This window comes from Rhincodon typus, chromosome 5 (assembly GCF_021869965.1).
Source record: "Rhincodon typus isolate 14 chromosome 5, sRhiTyp1.1, whole genome shotgun sequence".
Lineage (NCBI taxonomy): Eukaryota > Metazoa > Chordata > Chondrichthyes > Orectolobiformes > Rhincodontidae > Rhincodon > Rhincodon typus.
The window spans coordinates 55,317,359-55,336,309 of NC_063336.1; the positions used below are offsets into that span (position 1 = coordinate 55,317,359).

General features: G+C 40.7%; 1 protein-coding gene across 1 annotated transcript in view; it reads left to right on the forward strand.

Moving 5' to 3' along the window:
* Positions 1–18,951, forward strand: part of slc35f1 (solute carrier family 35 member F1) — a 296,969-nt gene that overhangs the window by 232,802 nt on the left and 45,216 nt on the right. Inside the window, exons 4-5 of the mRNA XM_048597131.1 lie at positions 5,724–5,883; positions 8,731–8,887. Coding sequence (XP_048453088.1) covers positions 5,724–5,883; positions 8,731–8,887 — 317 coding nt within the window. The remainder of the gene's footprint in view (positions 1–5,723; positions 5,884–8,730; positions 8,888–18,951) is intronic.

Sequence of the window (18,951 nt, forward strand, 5' to 3'; positions counted from 1 at the left end):
CCCGTAGAGAGAGAGAGGAATGGTTGGACAGACAAAGGAGTCGATAACGGTCAGTCTAGTCTGGGAACTATTAGTGACTAACAATGGATTGCGTATAATGGTAGACCATGTGATAACAAGGCATAAGTGTGTGGGGGTTGAGGTAAGGACATGGGAGAAGGTGCCTCAAGCCCTGAAATTGTTGAACTTGATACTGAGTGCAGAAGGCTGTAGAGTTCCCAAGTGGAAAATGAGGTGCTGTTCTTCCAGCTTGTTCTAAGCTTCCCTGGAGCACTGCAGCAAACCTGAGACAAAGATGTTGGGCCAGGAAACACGGTGGTTTGTGAAATGGCAGGCAACTGGAAGCTCAGGGTCTTTTTTGCGGGCAGAATATAGATGTTCTGCAAAGCAGTCACTCAGTCTACGCTTCGATTCCCCAATGTAGAGGAGACCACATTGTGAGCAGCGAATGTAGTTGACTAGATTCTGGGAAGTGCAGGTAAAGTGATGCTTCACCTGGAAGGTGTGTTTGGGGCCTTGGATACTGAGGACGGAGGCAGTAAACTACCAAGGGAAGGTGCTGTGGGGCTGTGAAAGGGTGTTGTGAGTGAAGGAGGAGTGGATCAGGGTGCCCTGGAGGGAATGGTCCTTGCGGAAGGCTGACAAGGGAGGCAAGGGGAATATGTGCCTGGGTGGTAGCATCCCAATGGAGGTGGCAGAAATGGTGGCTAATGATCCACTGGATGTGGAAGCAGGTAGGATGGTAGGTAAGGATAAGGGGAACACTTTTGCGGTTGTAGAAAGGAAGAGAGGGTGAGAGGGCCGAAGGGCGGGAGATCTGTCGGACTTGGTTGAGGACCCTATCAACTACGGTGCTGGGGAATCCTCTGTTGAAGACATGTCAGAGGCCCCCTTGTTGAAGTTGGCATCATCAGAATAGATGCAATGGGGGACAGAGGAACTGGGAGAATGGAATAGAATCTTTACAGGAACTAGGGTGTAACTTCGAGAGTCAGTTGGTTTCTATTTGATATTGGTGACTAGCCTATCCCCAGGAATGAAAACAGAGATGTCAAGGAAGGACTGGAAGGAGTCAAAGATGGACCAGGTGAAGATGAGAGCGAGGTGGGGATTGGCAGCCTCTGTGAAGAGAAATCAGAGTTAACGTTTCAGGTCAAGTGACCCTTCCACAGAATTGTAGCCTGAGGGTGTGCTGATTGAGGTTTATAAGACTTTGAGGGCCATGGACAGGTGGATAGAAAACAGTTGTTCCCATTGGTTGAAGGGTCAGTAATGAAGGGGCATAATTTTAAGGTCAAAGGCAGGAGGATTAGAGGAGATTTGAGAGAAGATTTTTCACCCAGAATCGTCGAGTAATACAGCATGAAAACAGACCCTTTGTTCTAACTTGTCCATACCAACCAGATATCCTGAACGGATTTAGTCCCATTTGCAAGCATGTGGCCCATATCCCTCTAAGCCCTTCATTTTCATGTACCTGTCCAGATGCCTTTTAAAAGTTCTAATTGCACCCACCTCTACCACTTCCTCTGGCAGCTCGTTCTATACACACATCACCCTCTGCGTGAAAAAGTTACCCCTCAGGTCCCTTTAAATCTTTGCGCTCTCACCTCAAACCCATGCCCTCTAGTTTTGGACTACCATACCCTGGGAAAATAACCTTGACTATTCATCCAATCCATTGCCCCTCATGATTTGATAAACCTCTATTCGGTCACCCCTCAGTCTCTGATGCTCTAGGAGAGAAAACCCCGGCCTTTTCAGCCTCTCCATATAACACAAACCCTCCAGTCCAGCAATATCCTTGTATATCTTTTCTGCTCCATCTCAAGTTTAACAATATTCTTCTTACAGAAGGGCAACCAGATAGTAAAAGTGGCCTCACCAATGTCCTGTACAACTGCAACATGACATCCCAACTCCTATACTCGACGTTCTGACCAATTAAGGCAGCATGCCAAATATCTTCTTCAGCATCCTGTCTACCTGCGATTCCACTTTCAAGGAACTATGCACCTGCACCTCTTTGTTCGGCAACACTACTTAGGGCCCTACCATTAACTGTATATGTTAATTTGTCCCACTAAAATGCAACATCTCATATTTATCTAAGTTAAATTCCATCTGCCACTCCTTGGCTCATTGTCCAATCTGATCAAGGCCCCATTGTACTTTGAGGTAACCTTCTTCATTGTCCGCTGTGCCACCAATTCTGGTGTCATCTGCAAACTTACTAACTATACCTCCTATATTCACATCCAAGTTGTTTATATAAATGACAAAAAGCAGTGGACCCAGCACCGATTCTTGCTGCATACCACTGGTCACAACCCTGCAGTCTGAAAAACAATCCTCCATCATCACCCTCTGTCTCCTACCTAATTTTGTATCTAGTTGTCTAGCTCCCCCTGGATTCCACGTGATCTAACCTTATTAATCTGTCAAGCATGTGGAACCTTGTCTACTGCTCAGCCTTCATCAAACTTCTTCAAAAAACTCAGACGGTTTTGTAAATCTGGAATGCTTTGCCTGGGAGGGTAGTTGAGGTAAGAAACCTCACCACCTTTAAGAAGTACCTGGCTAAACACTTGAAATGTCTTCCTACCTTGACTCAGTCTTCTCCCCCCGGTCCAATCCCTACCCACATACATCCATGATTCACCTGACGCCTTACGCCAGTTTCAAAGCTTCCAGTTTACTGGCTCCAGCCACCTCCTCTTTACCATGGATGTGCAATCTCTTTACACATCCATTCCCCATCAGGAGGGCCTTAGGGCTCTCCGCTTCTTCCTGGAGCAAAGACCTGAACTGTCCCCACCACCACCACCCTCCTCCGCTTGGCCGAGCTTGTCCTCACCCTCAACAACTTCTCTTTCAACTCCTCTCATTTTCTTCAGGTAAGAGGGGTTGCCATGGGTACCTGGATGGGCCCTAGTTATGCCTGTCTCTTCGTGGGGTACGTGGAACATTCCTTGTTCCAGTCCTATTCCGGCCCCCACCCACAACTCTTTCTCCGATACATCGATATCATCGGCGCTGCTTCCCTGTCTCGTCGAGAATTGGAAAACTTCTTCAATTTCGCCTCCAATTTCCACCCTGCCCTCACTTTCACCTGGTCTATCTCTGACTTCTCCCTTCCCTTCCTCGACTTTTCTGTTTCCATTTCTAGGGATAGACTGGCCACTAATATCCATTACGAACCCATCGACTCCCACAGTTACCTGGACTATACATCCTCACACCCCACTTCCTGTAAAGACTCCATCCCATTCTCTCAGTTCCTCCTTCTCCGTCGCATATGTTCAGATGAGGCCAACTTCGACAAGGGAGCCTCCGAAATGTCCACATTCTTCCTCAACCGAGGATTCCCCAGCTCCGTTGTCGACAGGGCCCTCAATTGGGTCCGACCCATCTCCCACACTTCTGCCCTCACCCCTTCTCTTCCCTCCCACAACAGCGATAGGGTTCCCCTTATCCTCACCTAAGATCCCACCAGCATCCACATCCAGAAGATCATCAGACGCCATTTCCGCCACCTCCAGCAAGATGCCACCACCAGACACATATTCCCCTCCCCTCCCTTGTCCGCCTTCCACAGGGACCGTTCCCTCCGGGACACCCTGGTCCATGCTTCCTTCAACCCCAACACCTCCCCACAGCCCTCTGGCACCTTCCCCTGTAACCGGCGAAGGTGCAACACCTGCGCATTTACCTCCTCCCTCCCCACTATCCAAGGGCCCAAACATACCTTCCAGGTGAAGCAACACTTCACCTGCACTTCCAAGAATCTAGTCTACTGCATTCGCTGCTCACAATGTGGTCTCCTCTACACTGGGGAAACGAAGCATAGACTTGGCGACTGCTTCGCAGAACAGCTACGTTCTACTCGCAAAAAAGACCCTGAACTACCTGTTGCCTGCCACTTCAATGCACCACCTTGCTCCCTGGCCAACATCTGTGTCTCCGGCTTGCTACGGTGTTCCAGTGAAGCCCAACGCAAGCTGGAGGAACAACACCTCATTTTCTGCTTGGAGACCCTACAGCCCTCCGGCCTCAGTATTGAGTTCAATAATTTTAGGGCCTAAACTCTCCCATGTCCCAGCCCCCCACCCCACACACCAGGCCTTGTTACCACATAACCTGCCACTACACACCCCCTGTTGTTAGTCACTAACAGTCCCTACTAACAACTATTCACCCTCCCAGCCTGATCGTTAGCAACTCCTCTGTCTGTCCAACTGTCTTTCTCTCTCTTCGGGCTCTATCCTATCGTTTACTCCCTATCCCACCCACCTCCCTATTTTCTGCATATAAACTGATGTTTTCCCAGCCACCATCAGTTCTGAGGAAGGATCACCAGACCCGAAACATTAACTCTGTTTTCTCCTCCACGGATGCTGCCAGACCTGCTGAACTTTTCCAGCAACTTTGTTTTTGTTCCTGATTTACAGCATCCGCAGTTCTTTTGGTTTTTACTTGAAATGTCATAATATTCAAGACTATGGGCCAAGTGCTGCAAAGTGGGACTAGCATAGATTTAGAGTAGTTTTTCCTGTCGGTGCTGACTCCGTGGTCTGAAGCACCTCTTCTGTACTTCTGTATGATTCTATGATGTTTAGAGAGAAAAGTAACATTTTGACAATAACAACAAACATTGATTACAATTTTGTGGTTGCACCAAATTAAGAAAATATTTGTGTATTGCTGAAAAATATACATTTTAACAAAGCTTCTGCACTCATCAGGACAATTGTAGGAAATAACAATGTAATGTGAAAACAGCATTTGTCTTATGAGTGCTGTTTCGTTGGCAAACGGTCACTGATTGGTCAAAGTGCTGTCATGAGGAATGAGGCAGCTCACATTGTTGGCCAAGTTTTGTTTAAATTTTAACCAGGTAGGTTGACTCCGATTGATCAAAGCATTGCCCGAAAAAACAAACCAAAGAATGGTTGTCTCCATTGAAACAGCAAAATGTGTGTGTACAAGTTCGGCAAAAGAATGGAACCTATATATTACTGAATGTTAATTTGAGCACATGCAACTAATTGCACCACAGTGTGAGCCTGAGTAACAATCCAAAATTAGTTGTGAGTGTAAATGTGTGAATACTCGGGGTTACTTAACAGAAGTTGTCCAATCACGGAATCATAACTAACGTTGGATGCTCAGAGATAGCAAAAACTACTGATGCTGAAGCCAGAGATGACACAGTGTGGAGCTGGAGGAACACAGCAGGCTTGGCAGCATCAGAGGAGCAGGAAATTTGACATTTTGGTTCGGGACTCTCCTGCCATGAACATAGAGAGTGGATCTTGAATTTAATACAGAACCCGTTCTGTATATTGAGCTATTCATTTTGCAATGTGATTTCACATCATGATGCAGGCACATTGATGTAGAAAACATAACTGATATTATTGAGTATTGATATATTGATTGTCAGGCACAGTCTGAACCTCTGATGAGCTAACTTCTAATAAGTCTTAAGACTGACAGAAGTAGATAATAAAATAAATGGAATTGAAGAGATTATAATTACCCTAACCCAGGACAAGGAAGATGATGCCATGGTGTCTACAGGTAAGTGAAATTGGTTTTGGAAAATACATATGTCCAAAACGGTTGTGCATTACATGTTTAATGTTTTGTTGATTTTTTTTGTCCCTTGAAATATGATTTGTCAGTAATGGTTTAACTTGCCCTTTCTTTTTGTTTTACAGTTGCTAGATTGTTTTGTTATCCCAGTGGTATTGTTGCTGTCCTGGTTCTTCCTGCTGGTGAGATACAAGGCTCTTCACTTCATTGGAGTCGGGGTGTGTCTTCTGGGGATGGGATGTATGGTGGGGGCTGATGTTCTTGTTGGGAGACATCAAGGAACTGGTGAGTTACTCAGTGCTTCTACCATCAGAAAATCTATGAACCATTTTTGATGTGTGTAAATCAAGAGTGAAAAGTGAAACTCAGATTGTTAACAGACTTAGCACTTTCATACAGCTTTCAAATTTGGGAAATTAAGTTGCTCTAGATACTATGCATCATGAAAAGTAGCATTGTCAAGGCCAGGTTCACATGTCATTTATAGGTATTAATGAGATTTGTTGCTTTACTGTATTTACTTAATGCCTGAAGCTCATTATATCAACCTCCCAATTGCATTGTTCAGTTCATCAGTGCTAAAAACTAGAATCATGCAGCAGAGCGAGGCTGTTAGAAATAAGTTGTCCTTCCCCTCTGAACTTTCCACATAACTTGTAAATATTCCCTTAAGTATTATATATTTAAGTATATATGTCCACACTCTCAAAAACTGACAATTATATTAGAACTGTAGTGTATTGGCACTAAGTCAAAATGCTGATAGAACTGGTGCAGAGACGGTGGACTGAATGACCTCCTCCTACCTGTTAAAATTTTGTGATTCTGTGATTCTGTATTGCACCTGAATACTCATAGCATTGGATGGTTGTAAGTGGCTATAAATGGCTGTAAGCACTGTCTCAAAATTGACCACCACCACCTTAGACATGGAGAATTAACATGGTTTGTATGTGGTCCTGATCTGACTGGAAATTTAATATTTATACAAAGTAAAAATAGTTAATAATAAATGGATAAAACAAAGCCAGTATATTAAAACTATACTGCACTTTCACACATCAATACTATCTCATTACATTAATATTCTCAAATCAAAACCAACATAGAACTGGTACATTGCACTTCATTTGCATTGGCTTACTCTTGTACAATCTATATTAAAACTCCTTGCCTCCCCACCACGTCAGTTTAATAATTGGTGTTACTGAATATCTGATGCTACATGTTATACTCTGAACTATATAATCAAATAGACAGCGTACACATTGAACTATTTTTGGTGGTATAGACTTGATGGTGCAAAGGGTCTGTTCTGTACTGTATCGTTTTATGTCTGATTGCTGGTATATATAAGCATTTCATGATTCAAGTCACTATCCACTAATAAAGACTTTGAAGATCACATATAATATGTTGATGCAGTTCATGGTGACTTCAAGCACTCTGTTTCACTGGTGTCTTACCCAAACTACTCCGTACTAATTAACATGAGATTGATGTTGTAACAATATCCCTCTTTTGATTGGCTGACACAGCACTGCAATACACATAGTTTTGTACAAAATCAAAGTGTCAATTTTGGAAGTGTATCTGAAATCTCTACATAAAGATGGTGCCCGTCACTATCATTGTAATTTCAAATTCTGTTAGATGCTCTTTTAATTTGTATGTCATTTGTTTTGCTTCATCATGTTTGAAAGCACCCAGTCTTTGTTCATTATGGAACCTCGGGGTGATAATGAATTCAGTGAGTGTTCAGTATAATCAGGTTTTTAGCACCTTTTTAGTTCTCAGCTGCGCTTTGTGCCAAAACTACATAGAATGTGGTTAATCTGTGAATGCATCAGTGTCTTCTCATCACATGTCGAAAGCATGTCCCAACTTCTTGAAAATTAGTTTTGTTTCCATTATTTTGACTGGGATCAGTTTTGTTGGAATCTTTGGGAACTATGGCCTCCCCCCAAATGCACTGTGATTTTTTTTGCCCATTAATTATAATGGTTAGATATTATAGAGAGTATATATCTTAATTTCCTCTTTATGATCATGATATCCAAAGTGCCTCACTTGGCACACAATGTGTTAATTGACTGCTTAATGTAAAAAATAATCTCAGCACCAGCATAATGTCAAATAAAGAAGGTATGATTTTTTTTCCTTTGTGCTCCTGAACATTAGAGATGTTAATTTTGCAGAATGTAACACTTCCTCACCATTTCTGGCACCCATTTCCAGCTTCCTCAGTGAAAGTGGAACCGAAATGAGAGACTCTAGAAACCCTATCTGCAGTCATATCCTGGCCACATATCTTTATATAGTGATGGCTAAAGCTAATATCCTTTTTGGTAGTAAATTTGAAGATTAAAATTTGATTCAGTGTATGAGAAAAGCTTTTCAGACTCTCACATCCCTCTAAATTTCTTGCAAAATCTCCTGCTTTTGAATTCCTATGCATAGCAAACATGTCCCATTTGTCTTCAGCTGATTTTCATTCTCTTGGGTTCTCTGCTTCTTCATGGGTACAAATTATTTTTCTCTGGCTTTTCCCGTACCAAGAGATTTGCAAATGCTTGGAACCAGCATTAGAATTGTTTCAGAACACGTGATGCACTGAACGGTTTCAACTTATCTAGGCTAAATGGTGATTAGGGTGCTGGGCTGACAGCACACAGATGGAGTGTGACATGGCATGCCATCGAGTAAAGTTTTATAAACTTATAAGTTCTTAGATTTGAGGTAGAACTTTTCAGGCAAAGTCCTCAGATGACGACTTGAATTTACAGGTTAACAGAGACACTTATAGTTTAAAATGAGAACATTTGGCCTATCTTGTCTTTGAAAGAGCTTTCTATTTAGTACATTTCAAATTACATGTACACAGATTTGAACAAAATACCTTTTAATGGTTTAATCTGGGTTTTAAGTTTAACTGCTATTCTAATAACATAACACAATTTTCTGTACCTATTATATAAAAATGTTAGGTCCGTGAATGTGTTAACATTGCTAATCTTCAATCTAATGGTATATTTCTGAAAGCAAAAGTGATTGCAATTTACATTCAGAAAGATTTCTTACAAACTACCAAAATTACTATAATTGATTTTTTTTTTGTTTACTTTTAACTAGGTGATAATAAACTGCTTGGAGACTTGCTTGTGTTGGCAGGAGCTACATTATATGGAATTTCCAATGTCTGTGAGGAATTCATTGTGAAGAACTTGAGTCGAGTGGAATTTCTAGGAATGATTGGACTGTTTGGCTCTTTCTTCAGTGGCATACAGTTGTGAGTTCTTTTCCCACTTTGTAAAATGTGGTCACCAAATTAACTAACAGACAGATTTGATTGATCGCTGCAGAAGTGTAACTGCAATGCATTTTTTTTACATCAAAGCTGCTGCATTTCAAAATAATTCACTGTGCACACTGCTGTGTAAAGATGTGATCATGTGTAAGATAAATGCAAGTTATTCTTTGTCTGGAAAACCCTCAAGTTCGTGATAGTTATACTCCCAGCAGACAACCATAACTGACATGAAGCAAAAAGACAGAAAATTATCTTGTTAATTTTTAAGTTTTGTATTATTTTTGTGTTCATCAAGTTGATGGATTTTATGCTGGAACAGTTTTTTTTTCACTAAATCAAACACGCGCACGTCTGGTGCCATAATTATTTCCATAATAGGTGCCTAGTATGCAATTTCATGCATGACACTTTACTCTGCATGATTTTGTTTTGCAAATACTATGGTTTAAAATATGTACATACCTGAGGTTCATTTTGCGATTTAAAATGTGAGACATATGATAGAATAAAGGTCATAAATTCAAGCTTGACACCACATGATTTTGTGTAAGGTTGATGGTCCGCTGAAAGACTGAGGAAATGCTTTATTTGTCAAAGGTGCTATCTTTAAATAAAGTTAAACAAAGGGTCTTCTCAGTTGGACGTAATATATTACTATTTATGGCCTTGGCCATTATCGACACCTGAACTAGTATCACTAAAGAATATGTTAGCTGTTATATATTTGTTATATTCAGGAGGTAGGATTCCTCTTCTGACAAGCAAAATTGCTAATTTATTTCAAGAGCATTAACTAATATTAATAGAATAAATTATTTATGCCCTTAAATGGATTCAAAATTTAAACACTCCTGTAAAATGAAACTGAATTTAATATAAATCATTTACAAAAAATGGTTAAACTGAATAAATTCTACTGCTGATAGAGTACAGAGTTAATGCAATTGTTGTGAAGAGCATATGAATGTTTTAGCATAAAAGACAATGGTCTGGGTTTTCTGCTGGCCAGACAGTTATTGCAGCTTAGATGGATGTTGCACATGGACACCCTGTGGTATCCCCATTGTAGCAAACTCCAAAGAAATTGCCTGGGCAATTGAGGAATCTGCTGGTCAGTTCCCCAGTGCCTAGAACCCTGTGAAAGTCTCTGGAGAATTCAGAGTATTCAGATGAAACTAAGAAAAGTAGTTACTTAGGAAATGTTACATTATTAAATATTTTGTATAACTTCTGAGTAGCTATTCAACTGACTCCATACTGACCCCTCACTCCACCAGTTATACCTCCGCCAGACTCCTTATACCCCCCAAACCCTGACTTTCTCACCCCCACATTCCTCTGCAGCCAGACCCACCCTGATACCTTCCCCTGCAAAACATAGAGCCATAGAGTTACAGAGCATAGAAGCAGACCCTTTGGTCCAACTCATCCACGCCAACTAGATATCCTAAACCGATCTAGTCCCATTTGCCAGCATATCGCCCATATCACTCTAAATCTTTCATATTCATTACCCATCCAGATACCTTTTAAATTTGAAATTGTACCTGCCTCCATCACCTCCTTTGGCAGCCCGTTCCATACACACACCACCCTCTGCATCGGAAAGTTGCCTCTCACATCCCTTTTAAATCTTTCCCCCTCACCTTAACCCTACGCCATCTAGCTTTGGATTCTTCTACAGTGGTAAACAGACCTTGGCTAGTCACCCTATCCATGCCCTTTGTGATTTTATAAACTTCTATAAGGTCACCCCTCAGCCTCCGATGTTCCAGGGAAAAAAGCCCCAGCTTACTCAGCCTCTTCTTATTGCCTTACTCTGCTCTGCATAAAAACCTCCTGTTGACAGCCTACTTACCTGACAGTATGGCACCCTACCTACGAGGCATCCTATTTATCTGGTGCACTATTGTCCCACCCATCTGGCACCCTAACTTCCCAGCTCCCTAGCCTCACACTTTTATATACTTACCGTTTGACAGCAGCTGTCAAAGTGGATGTTTGCACCATTAAATTTCAGAATATGGCTGCTGATGTGTGGTTTGCCTTCTCTGACAGTCCTGTGCTATGAAAGAATTGTCAAATCAGAAGTACACCTTTGCATTTGGAAGGAGCCCTGAGTAGAATCCTCTCTCAGAAATGTAGAGCAGGGCTGGACTGGCAATCTGCATGGAATTATATGGGAATTCCGATGTCTGTAAGGAATTAGTTGTGTAGAAATTGAGTCGGGTGAAATTTCTAAGAATGCTTAGTCTGTTTGGCTCTTTCTTTAGTAGCACACATTTGTGAGCTCCTAGTGGAATACAGTTGTGAGTGTGTTTGCCACTTGGGCCCACCAGAGATGCTCGCACCAGTGATATTGTCACTGGATCACCCAACAATCAGCTCATCAGGAGCTGATAGTGAGTGTGGACACTTAGCTCACTCTACCGCAAGTCTTCACATTGACCAATCAGAGACCAGCAGTTTTTGGGTCTGTTTGAGCCCTATGCCTTGGGGTATCCAACATTTGGAGGCCCCCCAAACTCAGCAGGAAGGTTTCCAGAAAACTAGCCTTCTTTCAGCACTTAATTGCAGAGCTGGCAATAAGGAATGAATTCCTCTGTGGTAATTTCTCTTAATCATCTCCCTCTCTCATCATTTCACTCACCAGCTCCAGGAAGGGAAAAATCAGCCCAAGCATTGCTACATGTTTAATTGTTGTATAAATATGGCAGATTTATATAGTTCATAGATAATTGTATTGATACTTTGCAACTACTTTGATACTAATCGAGACAGGAATTTCCACTAAAGCTTTGTGGGCTCTTGAGGCAGACCACATATCCTCCTGGCTTGACAAAGCAAAGTTTTTAATTTAACCTTCAAGGGTCTCTTCACCCTTCTGACATCTACTGATCTAGTTTTACCTGATGGGAACCTTGCACTGCCTTTCATACTCAGGTGCTGGGTTCTGAGGTGTTCTTGGCTTCTGTTGACAGCCTTGATTGCATTACAACATGATGCACTTGCCTGAGTCTGGCAGGATACCTCATCTGTTGCCAAAGCAACAGTGATAACATCAAGAATGGTCAGGAACGGTGTGGGAACTATAGCCTTTCCATTTTAACTGCTTGGCCACTCTAATTCTGTAAATAGAACAAAATTCCACTCCACACCCCAAAAATGATTTACTTGTTAGAATTACAAGTAGCATTTATTTTAGGCTTAGCTATTACAGTTGAAGTTTACTATTTATAGAGATATATATATATAATGATATCATTCCACAATGCATTGCAATAGACTACCATTTTGAGTAATTCCAAACAGACACAGACAGTTAATTGACTTGTCACATTTGAAAGTTTTGTTTATTTCCGGTAATGGTGCAAGTCACGCATGTAAATTTGTATGCACCAAATTAGCTGGATACATTGTTAGTTTGGAACAGTTTGTACCAAATCTATGTGTAAGAGTAAAATGATATAAAGGTTACAATTTGCTGAAACAAAATTCTTTCCTGTATAAACTTGAATTTAACTTTGTATTTGATTGTTGTGAAGAAAAGTCTTGAAATTCCAGTGGATATTAGTATGCAAACCAGAAGGGGATAGAATTTGGAGACAAAACTAATTTTATCTCCTACAGTTTAAAGTTCTACCATCAATCCTGCCTGAAGTGAACAAATATATAATGTACTCACTTGATTAGAATATCTTTTGATGCTGAAAGAGATACTGAGAGCTGTCTGAGCAATGAGGTGATAGTGCTTGGTGAACTTTCTGAATTTGATAAAGAGCTTGCTATTGTAATCGTTTCAGCTTTCTTTAATGTATAATGCAGCATTCGAGACACAGATGTTAGTGAAACTCTGAGTCATGCAAACAATATCATTATTAAGGATGCAGCCAATGTTGCACACCCATCATTTAGATAAGTACAGATTGAAATATACTGAATGTTAATTAGAGCTCTTTAATTTCCAGTTGAGGCTTATTTGGGTAGATTAACAATATGTTGACTTACCTTTAATTTTAACATGCACTGCACATGGAAAATGAAAACTTCTCGGCAAGTGATTTGAGCCTAAAATAGTTGTATGGTTGAAAAACGTTGATTTTGGAGAAGTGAGTTGCTACCTTGAAATCTGTGGCCAAGGTCTTGGTAGCTGATATCTTAACAGCAGGACTTCAATATTTTATTCTTTTCTTTTGCTATGAAACTATTTTGGAGCATTTATAAGCAACAGTTCATGAATTCAGAGTCAATGTTTGATCTAAATTACATGACTCAGGAAGGAAGACGTCAAGGCTGAGAAGCCTGAATATATATATAATACCTGAAAGTTCTGCAGTTTTCCTGCAGTGGCCACTGGCTTTGGTGCTGTGGAAAGGTCGAGTTGAAAAAAAAGTGACATAGGACTGGTACAAGTCAACATGTTGGAAAGGGTGTTAGCTCAAACATCCAATGTTTTCATATGCCAAAGGCATGCAGAGTGGCCAGATTGTGATGTCAGTCTGCATCTATCATTAGTTTACACCTGACCTACCATTTTGAATCTTACCTTACATCATCAGAGGATAGAGGGTTGCAGCGTAGAAGAAGAACATTTGGCCCCCAATATCCATGCCAACTCTCTGTGTGAGAGCATCGCAGCTAGTCCTACTCTCCTGAACTTTCCTGTAGCCCTGCAAATCTTTTGTCTTCAGTAAATATCTAATTCTTTATTGAAAACCATGATTATGTGTGCCTCCAACAAACCCTCAAGCCTTCCATTCCAAGCCTTAATCACATGCTGTTAAAACTGTTTCTTCCCCATGCTACTTTTGATTCATTTACCCTTCACTTTACATGATTTTCACAAATAAGAACTGTTTCTTCCTATCTAATCCAGGCATATCATGTTTTTGAATACCTCTATCAAGTTTCTGCAACTCTCTGAAGGAGAAAATCCCCAGCTTTTCCAATCTATCTTTGGAACAGAAATCCCTCATCCCTAGAATCATTCTAATAATTTTTTTCTGCGTCCTCTGTAATGCTTCAGAGAATAGTCCAGTTGAGGTTAACTTGTGTTTTTGTAAATATTCATCATAACCTCCTTGTCCTCTGTGTACCTATTTATCAAGGATGATACATGCTTATTATTCACTTTTCCACCCTGCCTTTAGTGATTTATGCATAGATCAAGGTAGATCTTCCTGAAGAAGAATCACTGGACTCGAAACATTAACTCTGTTTTCTCTCCACAGATGTTCCCAGACCTGCTGAGTTTGTCCAGCAATTTCTGTTTTCGTTTCAGATTTCTGCATCCACAGTTCTTTGTTTTATTTTATCACTGTGTTCCAGCACAGCCTTCGAAATTGTATCTGTTATTCTATATTGCCTTTACTCTCACTTATTAGCAAAATCTATCACTTGAGATTTGACTCAACGAAGTTCCATCTGCCACATGTCTGCTCATTCCACCAGCCTATCTATACCATCATGTGGTCCATCACCATACTCCTCACATTTCATAGCATTCACAAGTTTTGTGGCATGTGCAGGTTTCGAAATTGTGCCCTGCACATGCACATCTAAGTGTCATGGACAAAAGTTTGTTCACTTTGCAATCTCTTATCAGAAGGTTTATAAGAGGTGAACGTTTTCTTGCCCTTACAGTGTGAATTCCAAATTAAATATTTTCTGCAGGAAGTTTTTATGAGTTTAAAAACAAAGAACATTATTTATTCACACACCTGAACCCCAAAAATAACATATTTCACTTATTCATCTCACATACACATATCTCACTCACACCCAGTACAGAAAATAGAGCAGTGTTGGTCTGAGATAACGGAATGGCTTCTATGAGACTGCTTGGAGTCAGTGGACTGGATCATATTCAAGAACTCAGCGACCAACCTAAATGTTTATGCTACTACCATTACAGACTTCATTAGTAATTTAATCATTCCTGTCATTTACGGCAAGGCTTACTTGACATAACAGGCTAAAAAGTGAAGTCGAACAGAATTGCAGACAACAGCACATCCTTACCCAATGAGCTCAAATCATTTTATACTTGCTTCGAACAGAAGGTCGGTGAAACATTGTCACCTATCCCAACAGCCTCAGGTGCCGCTGCAGACATTAGATCGGCCATCTTGAGAGTGAACCTACGAAAAGCGACTGGCCCAGATGGAGTCCCTGGCCATGCACTCAGATCCTGTGTGGACCAGCTGGTGGGAGTATTTGCAGCCATCTTTAACTTCTCCTTACTACTATGTGAAGTCACCACCTGTTTCAAGAAGACCACCATCATCCCAGTGCCAAAGAAAAATCATGCAGCGTGCCTCAGTGACCTGGTGCCTCTGACCTCTATAATTAGGAAATGCTTCGAGAGGTTAGTCATGGCTCACATCAACTCCAGCCTACAAAATTACCTTGATCTTTTGCAATTCTCATACTGGTGCAACATGTTCACAGCAGATACCATCTACCTGTGCTTTCACTCATCCCTGGATCATCTGGATAACAAGGATACCTATGATAGGCTCCAACTTATTGACTGTTGTTCTGCCTTCGACACCATAACTCCAAACAAACTTATCTCTAAACTCCAAGACCTAGGACTCTGCCTGTCCCTGTAACTGGATCCTCAACTTCCTGATCCACAGACCGCAATCAGTAATAGGCAATAGCACCTCCTCCACCGTAATCCTCAACACTGGTGCCCCACAAGGCCGTGTACTCAGCCCCTTACTGTACTCGTTATACACTCACAATTGCGTGGCCAAGTTCTGCCTTAACTCCGTTTACTAGTTTGCTGACAACACCACCATTGTAGATTTCAAACAATGATGAAACAGAGTACAGGAAAGAGATGTGGGGTACAGGCTCTGTCCATTAACATCAGCAATATGAAGGAGCTGATCATTGATTTCAGGAAGCAGAGTGGAGGGCACACCCCCCCCCTGTCTGCATCAATGGTGCTGAGGTGGAGATGGTCAAGAGCGTCAAGTTCCTGGGAGTGATGTTCACCAACATTCTTGGTCCATCCACGTTGATACAATGGCTAAGAAAGCACACAACATCTCAACTTCCTCAGGACACTAAGGAAATTTGTCATGTTCACGCGGACTCTTACCAATTTTTATAGATGCACCATACAAAGGCATCCTATCTGAATGCATCACAATGTGGTATGGCAGCTACTGTCCCCAAGGCTGCAAGAAACTACAGAGAGTCATGAACACAGCCCAGTCCATCATACAAACCAGCCTTCCATCCATTGACTCCATCTATACTTCCCACTGCCTTGGGAAAGAAGCCAACATAGTCAAAGACCCTTCCACCCCAGTTATATTCTCTTCCACCCTCTTCCATCAGGCAGAAGATGTAAAAGTTTGAATACACATACAAACAGATTCAAGAACAGCTTCTTCCCTGCTGTTGTCAGACTTTTGAACAGTCTTCTCAAATGTTTATGTTGATCTTTTCCTCTACACCTTCTCTGCAACTGTAACACTGTATTCTACACTCTGTTCTGCTACCCATATGCGCTTTGTATAGTATGATCTGCCTGTATAGTACGCAAAACAACACTTTTCACTGTATCTCAGGTACATGTGACAATAATAAATCAGTCAATCAATCAACAGTGGCACACAGGACCAACAGTACGTAGCATTTACACTATGCACTCCAGAAATTCATCAAGACTCCTAAGACAGCACATTAAACAAGGATACTGCAATCGCACTGTCAAAATGTACTCTTATCAATGCCTTATATACTTGAAGAATGACATCCTTATTTTGTTCAATTCATCTCATAATAAAAGATTACATTTTTAATTACTTACTGTATTTGCATGCTAACATTTTGGAACAAGAACATCTAAAGTCCTTTGCACCCATCAACATACTCTTTTGAAAGTTTAACATCTTTAGAGTTTGAGGCAGTCATTGCCTTGGTGTTTGAATAAACCACTTAATGAATAATACCCTTTTGGATTTGGTCCAGGAAAGGATGTTCATTCAATATTGCAGTCTCCCTTTTGTTATCTCTTGAGAAAGGAATGGTTTCAATCCACAAAAGAAGTTAGGTGTCTCTTGGGTGGTCACCTTTTCTCAATTATTTGTGTTCAGTTTTAAAATATAAATTATTGACTGACAGTCCCAAAAATACGGGTATATGGCACAAGGTTATGAATATAGATCAAAAGAACAGTGATCTTAGATGAATCCCTGGAAAATGTCACAGTCTATCATCTTTCAGTCCAAAACTAATTATTCACCACTACTCTGTTTGCTTTCACTCAGCCAAATTCATATCCATACTGTCACTGTTTCTTTTATTCCCAAGACTTCACCTTTGTTCAGAAGCCTGTGATGTGGCATTCTTATCAAACATCTTTTGGAAATCCGTGTATGCCAGGTCAACCACATTACCCTCACCAACACTGTTACCTCTCTTACCTCCTCAAAAAACTCAATGATAAATTCGAGTCATTATGGCACAGAAGGATTCAATGGATTCAATCCATGCTGGCTGTTCTTAATTAATCCACATTTGTCCACGTGATTTTTTTTTTCCCCAGGATCCTTGCTTTTAAAATCTTTCCCACCACCATGGTTAAACTGAAATGAAAACAGAAAGTGCTGGAGAAACTCAGCAAGTCTGGCAACATTTGTGGAGAGAGAAAAACAGAGTTAACGTTTTGAGTCCAATATGACTATCTTCAGAACTGAGATATGTTAGAAAAGAGTTCCTTTTAATACATCAAACAGAGACAGAGGCCCAACATGATTCTTTTTAGTCATCCTGCATATTTGACTCACTTAATTTCCAAGAACCTGATCCAGCAAATGCTTCCTTCCTCATTAGATGAGAAACAAACTTACCAAGAATATGTTCCTGAACCTGCTTCAGAAGCCCTTTCTCCTCTTTGCCTTGTACATGATTATTATTCCAATCCTTATTAGTATAATTAAAGTCATCCATTAAAACTACTTTGTAGTTATTGCAACTCTACAATTTTCTTACAAATTTCTTCCTTTTAAAATTTTCCAAAGTTTGATGGTCTGTAGAATACATGGAGTGATGCAATAGTGAATCTATTGTTTCTTCGCTCTAACTAAATAGATTCTATCTTTGATTCCTCAAGAACATTGTCATTCTAGCACAGTTATGTTCTCCTAATGGATATATATATACCTCCTGCATTCCTTTCTTCGCTGTCTTTCTTGAACAGTTGTATCCAGGAATATTTAGTATCCAGACCTGTCCTTTTCGAGCCAGGTCTCTAATCCCACATATCTAAGTGCCTTTGCGGCTCATCTACCTCATAAATGCCTTTACCATCCTATCGTAAACATGCACAGTTCAAATTTTATTCGGTTGCAAGCAGGGCACCTCAGTGGTGCTATTAAAGAGATCACCATCTGAGTAAGGGTCTTTGACGCTCTTTTCCTGGTGAAGAATTAGTGCAAGTACTACGTACAAGATCCTTAGATCAGCATTTCTTTTTGTTTCCCCAACATACCATCTCTCTGTGTTGGACCATGATCACATCGTCTTTGCCAATATCCTGAAAGAGAAGTCATCCGAAACTAAATGTTTCAGTGTGCCCTTTTACGAGAACAATTGCAAATCCAGAAAGTAATTAAGAAAACTAAGAGAATGCTATTCTTAATTACAAGAGGAATTGAATACAGAAGTAAGGATGTTACACTTAAGCCATAAAGTGCTTTGGTGAGATTATATTTCAAATACTTTATGCAGCTTTGGTCTGCTTATTTATGGAAAGATGTAAATGTGTTGGACTGTGATTCAGAGCCAGAGTGGACACCTGGAATGAATGGATTGCCTAAAAAGATTGGACTGGATTTCTTTTTACTGGAGTTTAGAAGCGTGAAGGATGACTTAAATGAAGTATATAAGATCCTGAACAGAATAAGTTGAATGTGAAAATAATATTTCTTCATGTTGATTATACAAGAACCAGGGGAAGCTTGTGAAATTAGGAGTCAGCCTTTAAGCACAGACATGAGGAGAAATCTTTTCTGTCAGCAAAT